This window comes from Bos taurus, chromosome 3, assembly GCF_002263795.3.
Source record: "Bos taurus isolate L1 Dominette 01449 registration number 42190680 breed Hereford chromosome 3, ARS-UCD2.0, whole genome shotgun sequence".
Lineage (NCBI taxonomy): Eukaryota > Metazoa > Chordata > Mammalia > Artiodactyla > Bovidae > Bos > Bos taurus.
Window position 1 is genome coordinate 84,336,224 of NC_037330.1, and position 14,809 is coordinate 84,351,032.

The 14,809-nt window shown below is 39.5% G+C and overlaps 1 protein-coding gene across 9 annotated transcripts in view; it reads right to left on the reverse strand.

Moving 5' to 3' along the window:
• Positions 1 to 14,809, reverse strand: part of NFIA (nuclear factor I A) — a 427,392-nt gene that overhangs the window by 139,080 nt on the left and 273,503 nt on the right. For all 9 annotated transcript variants that reach the window (XM_059884867.1, XM_015465326.3, XM_024989708.2 and 6 more), the window contains one exon: positions 5,120 to 5,194. In XM_059884867.1, the coding sequence (XP_059740850.1) occupies positions 5,120 to 5,194 (75 nt within the window). The remainder of the gene's footprint in view (positions 1 to 5,119; positions 5,195 to 14,809) is intronic.

A 14,809-nucleotide genomic window follows, 5' to 3' on the forward strand; every position in this document is an offset into this window, starting at 1 on the left:
GCAGAATATCTGACAGCCTCAAAGCACTCACTCTGAGGAAAACATCGGTGCCAAATAAAGAAGAGAGGGTGCTGACAGAGAGCACCATCTAAGCGGCATCATTCAGCTGCCAGTGGAGTGGGCTCTCTTTGTAGCAACTTTATGGGAGAGAGACCCATCTGAAAATGCTTCTAGAAGGCTTTGTTTGAAAATGCAGCATCATGTCAGAGCCATTTCAACAGATGGTTCCTGCCTCTTTCCTCACAGTATTATGCTAAAACAACTTCAGTGACTCTGAACCTCATTGTCAGCACTTGTAAAGCCCCTCCCCCAGAGCAGAGAAGACTTCTCCCTTCTCTCTGGCAACGTGTCTAGTGGTCTGTATTCCACCCTCCCTCCCCCAGAACAAAGTAATAAATAACCAGAACTACTTTCAGATGGTCCAAGCACAGGGAGGGAAAAGGTAGGAAAAGAATGAATGTACATTTACTTTTATGCTACAGACTTGCTTTGCTGCTAAGAAAACCAGAACTATCCTTTCTTGCCTTTCACGGACTCCAGATGATGCAAAAAATTAAAAGTTAGGTACACAGCAGACAGGCTTCCCTTGTAGCTCAGATGGTATAGAATCTGCCTGCAATGCAGGAGACCTGGGTTTGATCCTTTGGTCGGGAAGATCCCCTGGAGAGGGAAATGGCTACCCGCTCCAGTATTCTTGCCTGGAGAATCCCATGGACAGAGGAGTCTGGTGGGCTATAGTCCATGGGGTTGCAAAGAGTCAGACACGATTGAGCAACTAATACACACATAAACACACACACACACACACACATGGATGATGCAAAGAAAGAGGTAAAGAAAGAGGGAAATTGCTGGGAGACAGCAGCAGGAGCCTCTGATTCTAACAGGTGTGTGCAAGTGAGAAGGATAATTAAATGTCGAGCAACCTTGTCACTTGACCCTCATCTCTGAACGTGCAAGGCTAAGCTGGCAGCCCTTCCTTGCGTTTCTCTGCCACTGCCACCCTGTAGTAACATGATTATAATCAACAAACTTAGCACATAGTTATTTCAGTGAATCCTCCTGAGGAAACACTGAAATAGCATCTCCCTCCTCTATTAAGTTTAAAAGGAGGAAAACTAAAAACAGAAACTAACTGGAAACCTGGGGAATGTCAATATTTGTTTAGCAAATTTAAAAATTAAACTCAAAAGGTCCAGAAAGAGAAAAAATTTTCAAGCTAAGGCCACCATCAGTGTGAATGTTCTGGACCACGTATGTGGTTACAGTTAGTGGTGATGGGGGGACTGGGTGGAGCTGGGACAGACAGGAGGAAGATAAGCACTGTGCAACACGATGGAAGAAATTCTAAGACAGTGAGGACATTAGAAACTTTTACCTTTTACATCCAGGTAAAAGGCTAAACTATAGAAAGAGTAAAGGGATCCCTGGTTGGGGAAGTGGGAGGCACAGGTGATTTGTAAAGAAGTGAGACTGTTCTGTAATAACGGATGCATTTGTCAAAACACATAGAATGTAAAACACAAAGAACCCTCATGTAAACTACAAACTTGAGTTATAATAATATATCACTATCAGCTCATCAATTAAAATGAATGTACCACACTAACAAAAGATGTTAATAAGACAGGAAATTGGGGAGGAAGCCATATTGAAATTCTTTACGATCTGTTAATCTAAAACTATGAACTTAAACTTCTCTAAAGTCTATTCGTTAAAAAGAAAAAAATCAAACCTGAAAACAAATCCAGGAAAAAACTGTAATTAAGTACTTTACTTGTTTTGGTTTACCCAAAAATCATTTTAATTTTTTAACACAAAAATTAATAATTGAAAAGTTTATCAACTCTAACAAGAAATCATAATTTAGTAAAAGTACAGAATCTTTGGATTGTTTGCTTCTATAATTGTTATAGGAGTCTGTGTGTTAGCTGCTCAGTCGTGTCTGACTCTTTGTGACCCCACAGACTGTAGCCTACCAGGCTCCTCTGTCCATGGGATTTTCCAGGCAAGAATACTGGAGTGGGTTGCCATTCCCTTCTCCAGGGAATCTTCCCAACCCAGGGATCTAACCTGGGTCTCCTGCATTGGCAGGTGGATTCCTTACCACTGAGCCATCAGGGAAGCCCTACAGTTGGTTATAGGAGAGGTCATGACCAAAATGTCTACAGGCAGTTGAGTACAGCAAAATGAAAAGAGCAAGTTTCTGAACTTCGAGCATCACTGATTCCTTCATCTACAAAAAGGGACAATAACAACAACCATGGGAGGACTGAATGATGTCTAGCACAAGGCCTGGTACTTAGTACTTGATACACTCTAGCTACTATAACTTTTCATATTAGTTTAGCATCATGCTCCTTCCAGGACTAACATCATGCATGAAATTAACTTATATGCCAGTTAGCTTATTTCTATCTCAGGGTTGCAAATGCACCCCAGCCCCACTTATCAGGAAAAAGTGTCCACTGAAGCATTTAAGTGGACGCTTAGCATCTCTACCGTGGGGAAGGGGGCAACACTGTAAGGAACAGTTAAGGATGTTGACGCCATCATGTGACCTGAATGTCTAGTCTTTCAGAACACTGTGTGGGTGAGGAAGCGTGAGCAGGGGATCCTTCCCCTAGCAGCCAAGGCAATCTTGAGACACAGACCCTGACAAACCTGGATTATAGATCTGCGGGAGGGAGGGGGCTCTACATGGCACTTTGGCCTGAAGCCACAGTTTCGCTGACACAGCCCAGTCCCACTCTTGCCAAACAGTTTCAGTCAGCATGAGGCCATGTGTGAGTGAATCCTAGAGCGATTACACAGCAGAGTGCAGAATCGAAAAGCATTTGGGAGCCGAAGGACGCTCAGGATGCCAGGCATCAGCAACACGGCCCTATACAGGGACAGGAAACAAACCAGGTCCCTCTGCAGATTCAATGTGCGGTCCAACCATAGCCCCTGGCAATTCTCAAGGCAGATTGAGAATTTCCTTGGCAACTGTGTGGGGCAGACTGACGGAAGTCTCGTCAAGATGGGCCCTGAGAAGCCTCGGGATATAAGACCTTAAAGGACACAGAGAACGTGGAAGAAGGCTGTGATTCTGCGGATGGTGAGCAGTGTGGGCCTTGGCCTACAATGGCCTAGGTCTTAGGACACTGACAGTAATGAAAACTTAAAAGGATGCACAGCAGCCAGGGTAGACTACAAAAGGTCTGGGGCACCAATCTTAAGAGGGTTTTCTTTACTCATTAATCTAAGGTGATATCCTGTAAGGGATCTATGAATGAATGTATGTCCCAGTAATGCCATTAGGATAGTTATACTCTTATACTCTATATTACTATTAAAATTATAAGAAAAAAGTAGGATGATGATCACCTTTTAAAAATCTTAAAAAGTAAAAAATATACATATGAATGCATTACCATTTGTCAATGGCTAATCAGCTGTGCTGTGGCAGCAATATACCCTCCAAGTTAACAAGAAAATCTAGTCTCCAGCTCGCTGTTGGTACTCCTAGAACACTTCATAATATGGCAGCAACTTCACCTCTCCAAGTCATAAACTTGCTGCTCATAATGCTTCATTCTCTAGGTTTCCAACATCCCTACACCAGAAGATTACAGCATTAACCAAGGACTCTGGTGCTAGAATTCTAACACTAACCATGGTTACCTTCTTGCTGTTTCCCTGTCTAGTCTCAGGCTGCAAATTTCTTCAAGTTCCTCTGGGTTAGTCTAAACATACAGATTCTAGCACTACACAGATTTAACCTTTTGCCTACTTGTTTGACTTTGGATAAATGACTTAACTAGATTCTTGATTTAACTCATGTGTAAAAATGAGAGTAATATCTTAACTGACATGTTTATTGCAAGGATTAATTTTACGTAACATACATGAAAACCTATGCTTAGCAGACAGATTCTCTTTCCCTCTACCCCTGTATTCCATGCCCATACCTTGGTATCCCACTTTCTGTACTTTTAAGAAATAAGAATAGACAGAACCTGAGCTTGTGAGAATCAGGATAGCTTGCCTTGCTTGATCTGACATCTTGTCATGAGACTGACTTGCTTACTCAGTCAAGCTTGCGAGACTGTAATACAGTGAATGGAGGGTATGAACTTGAAATAAAAATATTTATTTTTACTCCACCTCACTCCTCAAAGAATTTGATGCAGCTTGAAACCAACTTCAACAATGCAAATTTTATCTACAAGTGGTATTTTGAAGTAGAAAGGGGATTAAAAAATAAAATTTAAATATTTGTTATCTTTTCCCTTGGTATTGGGACCTAGAACACCATAGTCAGTGTAGAAATGTGTTCTTTTCATGTGAGCCAGAAACTTTTGTTTTAAACCATCAAGCATCACAGGCACAATGCCTAAGGCCTGTATGATCTTTTCAAGACCTGCAAAGTTATCTGAAATATGATGAAAATCATTATTAGGTTTTTGAAGTATAGTTGATGTATGATACTATGTCAGTTTCAAGGTTACTGTAGGTATACTTTTAAATAAAAACAAAGAGAAGTCTTTGTGGGACGGCAACAGAGTGTGTATATGTGTGTCTGTGTGGCAGGGTACAGGGAATTGGGGGGAATCCTATACCTTCTCCTTGGACTGTCTGGATTATATCATAGCCAAATACAATCAATAACCCTCTGATCAATGGGACAGGGTGGTGACAGGTACTTTTAATTCACTGTTGTTGGTGATTATTGACAAGCTGGTAATGATCATGCTGCAGGGTGTCACTCACGCTAAGGGCATTAGCATCCTTTGAAAGGTCAAAAACAAATTCTTTTAAAATGCTGAATTTCTTAGAAATCCAGAAGCTTCAGAACTTCTTTAAACTAGGTTCACACTATAAGCTATGAAATACCTGAGACACTCAGGATTTCAGTTCTTTCCCTATGTCTCACATTAAAATATTTAATTTTTTCTGACTTAAATTCTTGGCTGTCAAACAAACTACATGGCAAAATGCTTCCAAAAGGTGTATGAAAAGGATATTCTGAAAGCGATTTATGTCTTTAGGAGGCAAAAGGTAAGCAAAAAACCCAAGGCAAAACTGTATCAAATCAAGGCAAAACTGTATCAAATCAAGGCAAAATTATACTTACTCTGTGACACTCTTACTAGCTCAGTCACACTAAAAACACCTGATGTGACGAAACTGTCCTGGAAGCCCAAATGTCCTGGGGAAACAAAAACAAAAGAAACAGAAGTGTCATAAATAGAAGACATTTGATGAGAGAATTCCAAATATTAGTTTCATTGTGATTAGAAAATGTGAAGTCTAATTTCAGGTTCTGTTCTAGTTAGAGTTATGTAGGAGGGTACAGTCATTTAGTTATGAAGATGGTTTTTTGGTTTGAATCTTTGAATCTAGGGGTTATGGAAAGCTATGACACAACAACTGGGTGATTTTTGAAATGGTTAAAAAAAGAGAGTTCAACAGGAAATCCGAAACAAAAGACGATTTAAATAAATGGTTACCTTGGCTGACCTCTGAGACCTTCACAACTGGGATGAAAACACCCTACCTAAGAATCAGCTAGGATAGCTAAATTCCATAACAGTTTTTAAACATTATTCTCTAAAGAAACATCTGATCGGGATTAGCTATCCATTCATTCAAACCAAACAAGATTTAAAGATGTTCCTCTCACTTCAAGAGGCACCACAGTGTGACTCTTTAAAAAGCCAGCCTGCAAAGAACAAGCCCCAAACCTTGAACCATAAACACAAATTCTTTTGAGCACAAATAAAACTTTCTAAAAAGGTAATCAACAGTTCAAAATGACTTAACCTCTGAATTTTGCATCTGCTTTATTTTTGCTGGGTATAATTAATTTCCCTTAAGATATCTGATATTACATCTAATTATCCACTGCTTCTTTATTTTTATGGTATATTCAGGAACATATTTATAAACGGCAAGAAATACATAATTTCTGCATGTCATTTCCCTCTCTGCCTCTGAAGTTTTCTGACTGTGGGTATCACAGGTGGAATCCAGTTGAGAGATCTGTCTATAGGACTAGTGTTAATCTCCTGTTTTAAAAGTAGGGTCATGGAGAAGTAGTTGGTGGAAGGGATTTTTTTTAAATAACTATTCTTTGAAATAAGAAACATACCTTTAAGAAACACAATGTAAGAAAATGAACTAGTCTGAATGTATAACAAAGAATTCATAAATATGGTTTATGTTAGCGATAAAAGTTAGATTGTGCCCACTACTAAAAGGAAGCAAGTTTACCTATCCATGCACCAATAAATTTGTTAAATATCATGCACATAAACGCATGCAAAAAGAAATCACCAAGTTTTGGAGAATTCAAAAAGGACCTACAAATTATTCTTTTTCTTTTGGTTAAATTGGACTTTAGCATAAGAAAGATGTTTTGACTGAGAATTAAAAGACAATATTCAGTTAATTTTTACATCAAACACACCATCTATGATATTTTAGATGAAGTGGCTCTAATTTTTAGAATATGCAATAATCATACTTTGCTTTTTAAAAATAAAATGGCACCATGTATAGGGATGGATGTTAACTACATTTATTGTGGTGGTCATTTCACAGTAAATATATAAACTGAATCATTGTCTTCTACACTTGAAACTCACATAATGTTTATGCCATTTATATCAATTAAAAAAAGAAACACATATATACACCACCATTTTTTTTTAAAGAAGACAAAATTCATTTGAAGAAGTGACTAAGAAATTTCACTTCTTAAAACAACCCACACCCGGGTATTCAGTTGACATTTACTTGGTAGGTGCCTGAGATGTTGCTGCCTCTTGGGTTAAAAGAACTGAGAAGTAAAAACAAATAAATAAGTAAAACTCAAAGTCCTGGCAAAAGAGCATAATATCTCTTTCTACTGTGACAATGTGAACATCACATTTACCCCACAGCCCATAACAAAGGAAATCCAACCACAACCTGCATTAAGTTTGACTTAAGACCCATCTAACAATAGCAAGGAAATTCAGAGCTGAATGTGAAAATCTGGGTTGATCTCCAGCTCCTGCTCATCTCTGTCTGTGTCACTTGCTTGCGGGCTGATACTTGTTTCAGTTCCAACCTGTGAAATTCCTTATTTTAAGGACGACTTAACATGAATTTCTAAGCAGAGTGAATGTGAACATACTTTAATCCTGCCTCCAGAAAAAGCAACCAATGTATTTTGAAAACTTCGTTTAGATTAGCGCAAGGCCTTGGGAGGGGGAAGCCCAAGTGTTCATCCACTCAAACCATCATCCTGCTCCTTTTCTTTTGTCCACTCTTAAATGTTGGTCTTCTCCAGCATTTGTGCTCATCTCTGCTTATTACATATTCCCTGTGTTATTTTATTTCCATGCTACCAGCTACCAGGCTTGACTGTGATATGTGTGAAAACTAGAAAAATATTTGCTTGGTTCATCATTGTATTTAATACCTGGGACAAAGCAGTTAGCAAGTGCATATTTGTTGAATGAGTGCATGAATGAATCTATAGGCCAATGACTCTCAAATCTTTAACTTTTGCCAAGATCTCTCTCCTGGGTTCCAAAAACATAGATCAAAATATTTATTCGATATTTCTATCCAGATAGCCTACAGGTATCCTTAGATCCAACATGTCCAAAGTCGAGTTCCTTTTCTTCTCTCCAAAAATCTGTTCTTACTCTGTCAATTCCCTACTTCAACAAGCCATCCACCGTTCATCTCATTTTCTATGTTTATGTCATCCCTGACTCTCGCCTCTTGCAAACACCCACATGCAACGAATCTCCCCCTGATTCTACTCCATGCATATCTCCATCTCTCCCTCTTGACTGTGGCCCTGGCTCTTCCCACTTATCACCAGCACGATGGGACAGCCTCCTACGGTCTATATCATCAGTCTTGGCTTCTCCTCTAGTCTGCTTCCCACACTGCAGCCAGAAATGTCTCTCTGACAGGCAGATCTCATGATTCATTCATTTATTCAACAAATACTTCTTGAGCACCTCCTCTGTGTCTCCTGTGTCAGACATTGGGCCAAGGGTTTAAGACACACTCCTGTAGCTTCAGGAAGTGTGTCTTAAGGTAGCTTCAGGAAATCTATAGTCTAGGATTAGATACAGCTGAAAATGAGTGCCAAAGAATGGATTCTTTTGAACTGTGGTGCTGGAGAAGACTCCTGGGAGTCCCTTGGACAGCAAGGAGATCAAACCAGTCAATCCCAAAGGAAATCAACCCTGAATATTCGTTGGAAGGACTGATGCTGAAGCTGAAGCTCCAAAACTTTGGCCACCTGATGTGAAGAGCTGACTCATTGCTGGGAAAGATTGAGGGCAGGAGGAGAAGGGGGTGACAGAGAATGAGATGGCTGGGTGGCATCACATACTCAATGGAAATGAGTTTGAGCATGCTCCAGGAGGTAGTGGAGGACAGCGAAGCCTGGCGTGCTGCAGTCCCCGGGGTCGCAAAGAGCTGGACCTGACTTAGCGACTCAACAATGACAACAAAGGGGATAAATAATATTAAGGACACAAACAGGAAGAGCTTTAGAAACAGTGGACAGGGAAGGTCTCTCTTTATGCACTTCAGACATGGTTCAGAATGAACAAACACAGCTCAAATTGGGCTCAATATGCTTTCTTTCCTTTTTTATAAAAATGTTGACAGAACTTCTTATTTCTGTCTCTTATTCTCTCTCATCTCTACCAGTGAAATCAAGCCAATATGCATCTGAAAAACTATTAAAATGAACCACCCAAACAGTCCCTCCAAACTAAACAGGACAAGGACAGGACAGACAAGCCATTTAGACAAAGCTTCCAGTCAAGAAGGTGAGAGCAGGTTCCCTGAGGAGAAGTGTCTGGGTTGTCCTATTGTTGTGATTATGCTTCATGTTTTGGGAGACCAAATAAAAACGGGATAAAGGACAGCATTATTCAATGGACAGAAGGAGCTAAAAAAAGTCTAGTCCCACACTTAAGCTAGCATCTTGTATGATCCTGAAAGTCACTGTAAAAATAACAACTGGATCCTCCTCCCCTTCCAGCAACCTGCCTCCTAAAGCCTATTTTAGTGGAATGTCTGTAATTTAGAAGATAAAATATATGTCAGTGTACAAAAACCAGAAAAATAAAAAAGAAGTATTCACAAATCCTGAAGGAAGCATCCCCTCACACTATCATGAAATTGAGTCACGTTGCCTTGACTACTTTATAATAAGTCCCCAAGGAAAGACCTGTGTAAACACTCCATGTAACTTTAAATGACTATGAAACTGGTTTTGTTCCTTCACCAATTATTTGGAAACCCACTGATGAACTCTAGAAGACAACAACGAGAAGTGAAACCTGAGAAATGATGGAAAAAATGACACAGCTAACGTAATTACTAAGCAAACCTGAGCAGATTAATATTTTGTTCTTACTAACACAAACCAAATCACAAAAATGACTTTCAGGGAAATAACACTAATCTGGGTGGTCTACTTTATCGCAAGATGAGAGCAAAATAGAAAAGACAACACAAAGGCAAATTTAAGTACTTAATTCTCAATTCAGATGTTAGCACTGAAAGATCTTCAGATGGGAAGCTGAGTAAACATTCCCCAAAGGTCCCAGGATTTACGTTTTGAGTAGGGCCTCTCAGAAATGAGTGCAAAACATATACTTTGGTTAAGTATGCCTTAGGTGAAAAGCCAGACTGCAGACTGTTCTGACTCTCTTCAATTCTGAACTACGGTCCAGGAGCAATTGTATAAGAGATTGAAATAACGACCAGATTCTTTTTCATTTTAGATAAAATGGCTAAAAAAGTTCAGTCACTGAAGTCTTGTTCAATGAATTCACAATTAGAGTACAGATTTCAATACCGTGGAGTCTGTCATACTCACAGTGGGGAGGGATTAGACTTTCTAGAGAGGCAGAAATACAAAAAGCTAAATTCTTTTATGGGTCGTTAGGAAAAGCAGCTTTCTTTACCTCGATGATATCAGCAGTTATTATGGAAAATGCTATTAGCAGTCCCTTCATCTTGTGAAGGAACTGAATATCTATCTACCTCTTAAAGGAAAAAAGCTAAATTTGCAGAGACATACGGAGAAGGCAATGGCACCCCACTCCAGTACTCTTGCCTGGAAAATCCCATGGACGGAGGGCCTGGTGGGCTGTAGTCCAGGGGGTCACTAAGAGTCGGACACGACTGAGCGACTTCACTTTCACTTTTCATTTTCATGCATTGGAGAAGGAAATGGCAACCCACTCCAGTGTTCTTGCCTGGAGGATCCCAGGGACGGGGGAGCCTCGTGGGCTGCCGTCTCTGGGGTCGCACAGAATCAGACATGACTGAAGTGACTTAGCAGCAGCAGCAGGTAACCTTGCAGAGCGGTTCAGAGGTCAGGGAAGAAATAAGTGGTAACAAACCATCCGGAGGGCTGGCCTTCAAAGAAAGCTGGAACATCCATGAAACAGACGTGATGCATTTGAGGAGGAAAGTGTATACATGAGGTGGTATGTTTGTTCTGTTGAAAGAACAAAGGCAGGAAGCTGCAATGGCTCAATGGTAAAAGAATCTGCCTGCCAAGGCAGGAGATGCGAGTTCCATCCCTGGGTTGGGAAGATCCCCTGGAGGAGGGCATGGCAACCCACTCCAGTATTCTGGCCTGGGAAATCCCATGGACAGAGGAGCCTGGAAGGCTACAATTCATGGGGCTGCAAAGAGTCAGACACGACTTGGCAACTAAACAACAAGAGCAAAGGCTCTCAGCTCTATATTATCATATTTCATCTAGCCAATGGATGGAGGCACACTGCATACACGGGTCCTTCAAATGTACAGCCTGCTCTCCATATAAGGGGATGCAGAACCCGCTGATACCAAAGGCCAACCATGCCATTTTACACAAGGAACTTTAGCATCTGAGGATTCTTGTATCCCTGGGGGTCCTGGAAACAAGGCCCATGCATATGGAGGGACAACTGTAATCTCTATTCTCTCACGGTAAATATGGTTCCATCACTAGTAAGACAAGCCAATGGCCAGGCCTCTTCATGCTTGAGTTCCTCAAAGGAAAAGAGCTCCCTTGTGGTCAGGCCATTTCCATTCCACAAGTACTTGGGACTGTCTGTGACGTGCAGGTCTTGGACTAAATCCTGAAGACATCACTCTCACAGAACTCATGTTCTGCTGCTCCTAAAGAAAAGCTGACCTCATCAACTCTGTTCCTCCCTGGAATTTTCATTCCTGCTTCGGTGAACTCCCAGCTGGCTTCTGAGCCACCCAAGCGGTAGGCATGTGGCTCCTTCCTCGTCTCTGGCCCCCACGGTTCAGTCCATACTTATCAGCTGTGCTCAGTCAGTCCTGTTGAGTAGAGCGTCAGCTTGACCTGCCTCCCGTAGGAGGCTCCTTCTCTTTATCTGACAGTGATTTGTTTTCCTGTCCTACTTCAGCACCCCTACAACAAACCAGGCAAGAGCAGGCTATGTCTTCTGATCTGACTCTGCCCACAGTCACAATCCCTTTTCTAGGTGTGCAATAAATATTGATTCAGTGATTCAGATGAGCACCTTGAGACACCCTTATTTAGTAGCCCTCTAAAGAACTATGTAAATTAGTTTACCTCCAGTCACATGTTCCTTCTATACTTTTCTTTTGGAATATCGTAGAAAACAGATTTTTTTTAAGGGGGGGTGTAAATATGTCTACTGATCCATTAAATGCAAATTAAAAATTTTTGGTCTGTGGACAAAGACAGAGCCCACGGGATGGCAAAGCAATAAGAAGAAGCTGGGACCCTGAATGATGGTGTAGAGTAGAACCTCCCTGCAAACTTAGCCTATCATCTGGAACAGTTACAAAAAGAAAAATAGATTTTAATGTACTTTAACCACCTTATTTTTTTTGGTCTTTATTATAGTAGCCTAGTACTTAACCTAACCAACATAAGTGCCAGTCTTTCCCTTTAGAATCAAAACTGCCACAAATTAGCAGTCCAGTCTGCAAACACATTTTGCTTGGCTAGCAGAATACTAATTTTTTTTTTTTTGCACATGAAAGTTTTTAAACTGAGCATGAGCTTACAAATATACCACATTCCCTAGTACTCTTTATTGTATTTCATTTATTTAAATGTTCTGTAAGGCCCTTGTAGCCAAAGAAATGTGTGATGCCTGATACACATCTTCTCTTCATGTTTATCTAGTAGCACAGTAGAGATAGAACACATGGTTGGTTGCTGTGTTTTGTCTGATAATAAAACCATCAGTGTTTCATGATTTCTTTGAGAATAAAGTTTAGATGTATTAGCTGGGTATTTAAAGCTCTTCAAAATCTGGACTCTAATATATCTTCTCAGCATTTCAGGTAGTAGTTCCAACATCATCCAAATATTGGATTGGTCAAAAAGTTCATTCAGGTTTTTCCATAAGATGTTACAAAAATCCCAAACAAACTTTTTGGCCAACCTGTGTTGCAACCAAGATGTCCCATCTGTTGTTCTCCAAATACGGGTATGTTCCATCCTCCATGTCAGGGTTCATATCAGCACTTCCCAAACCCCGTTATGTAGAGTGTGTGTGTGTGTGTGTGTGTGTGAGTGTGTGTGCGCGCGCGCATGTGCTAAGTTGCTTCAGTCATGTCTAACTCTTTGCAACTCTATGGATTGTAGCCTGCAGAGTCCCGTCTCCATGGAATTCTCCAGGCAAGAATACTGGAGAGGGTTGCCATGCCTTCTCCAAAGGACCTTCCTGATAGTCCCCCCAAATGCTCCACCACAAAAGAATTAAAAACAAAGACACAAGTACATATAAGATAAAGATTTCCATAGTAAAAATAGTTCAGGAAACACTATCACAACCACCCTTAGAGAATGACAAGGAACATTTACATAGTAAAGCCTCTGAGAGTTTCTTACAAACTTTCTTAATATCATTTAACTCACAATTTCCTAAATAATTTGACAAGGACACCGTTTGTTTTTGGCAAGTGTCCTTCCATTCATACACTGTTCTGCTCCTTTTCCTATTTTCTCCCGTTTGGTTTATGTACTAAAGTGCTGAGGGGAAAGTAGAATCTGAACTCTTTGAGCTAATTCACACCTTTAAGGCAAGGCTAAAGGATATTCCCAATCTTAACTTGCAATCACTTTAAAATATCCAGATTAGGCAAATGGATCAAGCCAGTAACAGGTATTGTAAAGATAAGTTACCTAGCTGAAAAATTCACAGATAACATACTTTAGACATATTAGCTTTAATTCTTCCTGTAACCCTGTGTAGTTGGCAATCTTCTGATTTTACAGAAAAGGAAGCTCAAGCTCATTGAGCTTAAGTGACTTGCCCAAGGTCACACACTTAGTGGCAGAATTAGGAGTAGAACACAGGTTTGTTTAGTTCTCTTTATATAATGTATTTTATTGCATCTTAATCCAACAAATATAATACCAGAGACTTGATTATCCAATCTAACCCAAAGGCCTTATCATATCCTTTTACTAATTCCTGCAGTTAATAAGGGAAGAGTAATATTTCACTAAATTAAATATGATGGCTCAACTTAACTATAAAGGTTTATGACTTTGAGTTACAAGTGATTAGGCATTTAATTAAAGGACTAGGTCTAAAAGACATCAAAACATGTAAATAAAAGGTGGAAAAATATTTTTACTTATTTGTATGTTAGAAACATTAGATGCGTAATGTCTTAGAATGAACTGGAAATGACGGGATCTTAAAGATCACCTAGTAAGGGAGTCATCATTGTGTCATAAAGAATTTTAGACTAATAAAATAATAAGCTTTGACTTTTAAAAAAATAATATGTTTGCCGTGCTGTAACTTCGCTTCATTTTTCCTCTGGAACAGGCAGAATAAATCTATTCTCTCTTCCATTTTGCTGCCCTTCACTTATTTAAAGACAGTCCTCAGCCCTTAATTTTCTCTTCCTTAGGCTAAATATTCTCTTTCATTGTTTTGTCATGTGAGCCAATTAATTTTCCCATTGCCCTTAAACATGTAGAATTATACATTTATTAGACCTATAATAAGCATAAATGGATATTCTTCAAGTGGACCCAACCACAAATTAGTTTTGTACAAAAACAGAGAAACACTTTGCTTTAAAAAAATTTTTTTCAAGCATCATAAAAAAAAAAGGTTCTTAACGAGAAAATTTTGCTTCAAGTTAGGAAAAAGTAACTTCCATTTAATTAATATAATGATTCATATTTTATAAATATATTAAAATTAACATTATCTTTTAATGCATCATAAACTTAAAAGTATTTCTTAATTAACCTGGTTGTGAATTAAAAGAGGCTTTCAAGCAAACTTATTGTTTCTATGTTCTGAACCAAAGTTTTCTCTAAACTTGGACAGGAACAATTGTTAATCTGCAAATGGATCAAACTATTTGTAATAGCTTCAGTTTCTGCTTTCAAACTCATACATACTGGAGAAAAAATAAGCAAACGCATTCTCTGAATACATCAGAAACTGATTACCTTAAATGAAACAGACATGAAACTAGATCACCTGAGGGCTACCCTGGTTTATGGATGTAAAACAGGAAAAAAAAAATTAATGCCTATCATTCTGTTCTTCCTTTTTAGGTTTAATTCCCATGGCTGTGAAACCATTCACATAGAGCCTGCATGCTAAACCACCCGAGGACACACGCAATGACAAGGAAAGAAGATGACCAGGAGCCATGTGCTAATTTTAAGACACTCAACACTGACTTCGGTTCACAGGGCACAAGAAGAAAATCACTGATGAACTGAAGCAATACATTTTAAAAGAATTCTTACAATGACTTG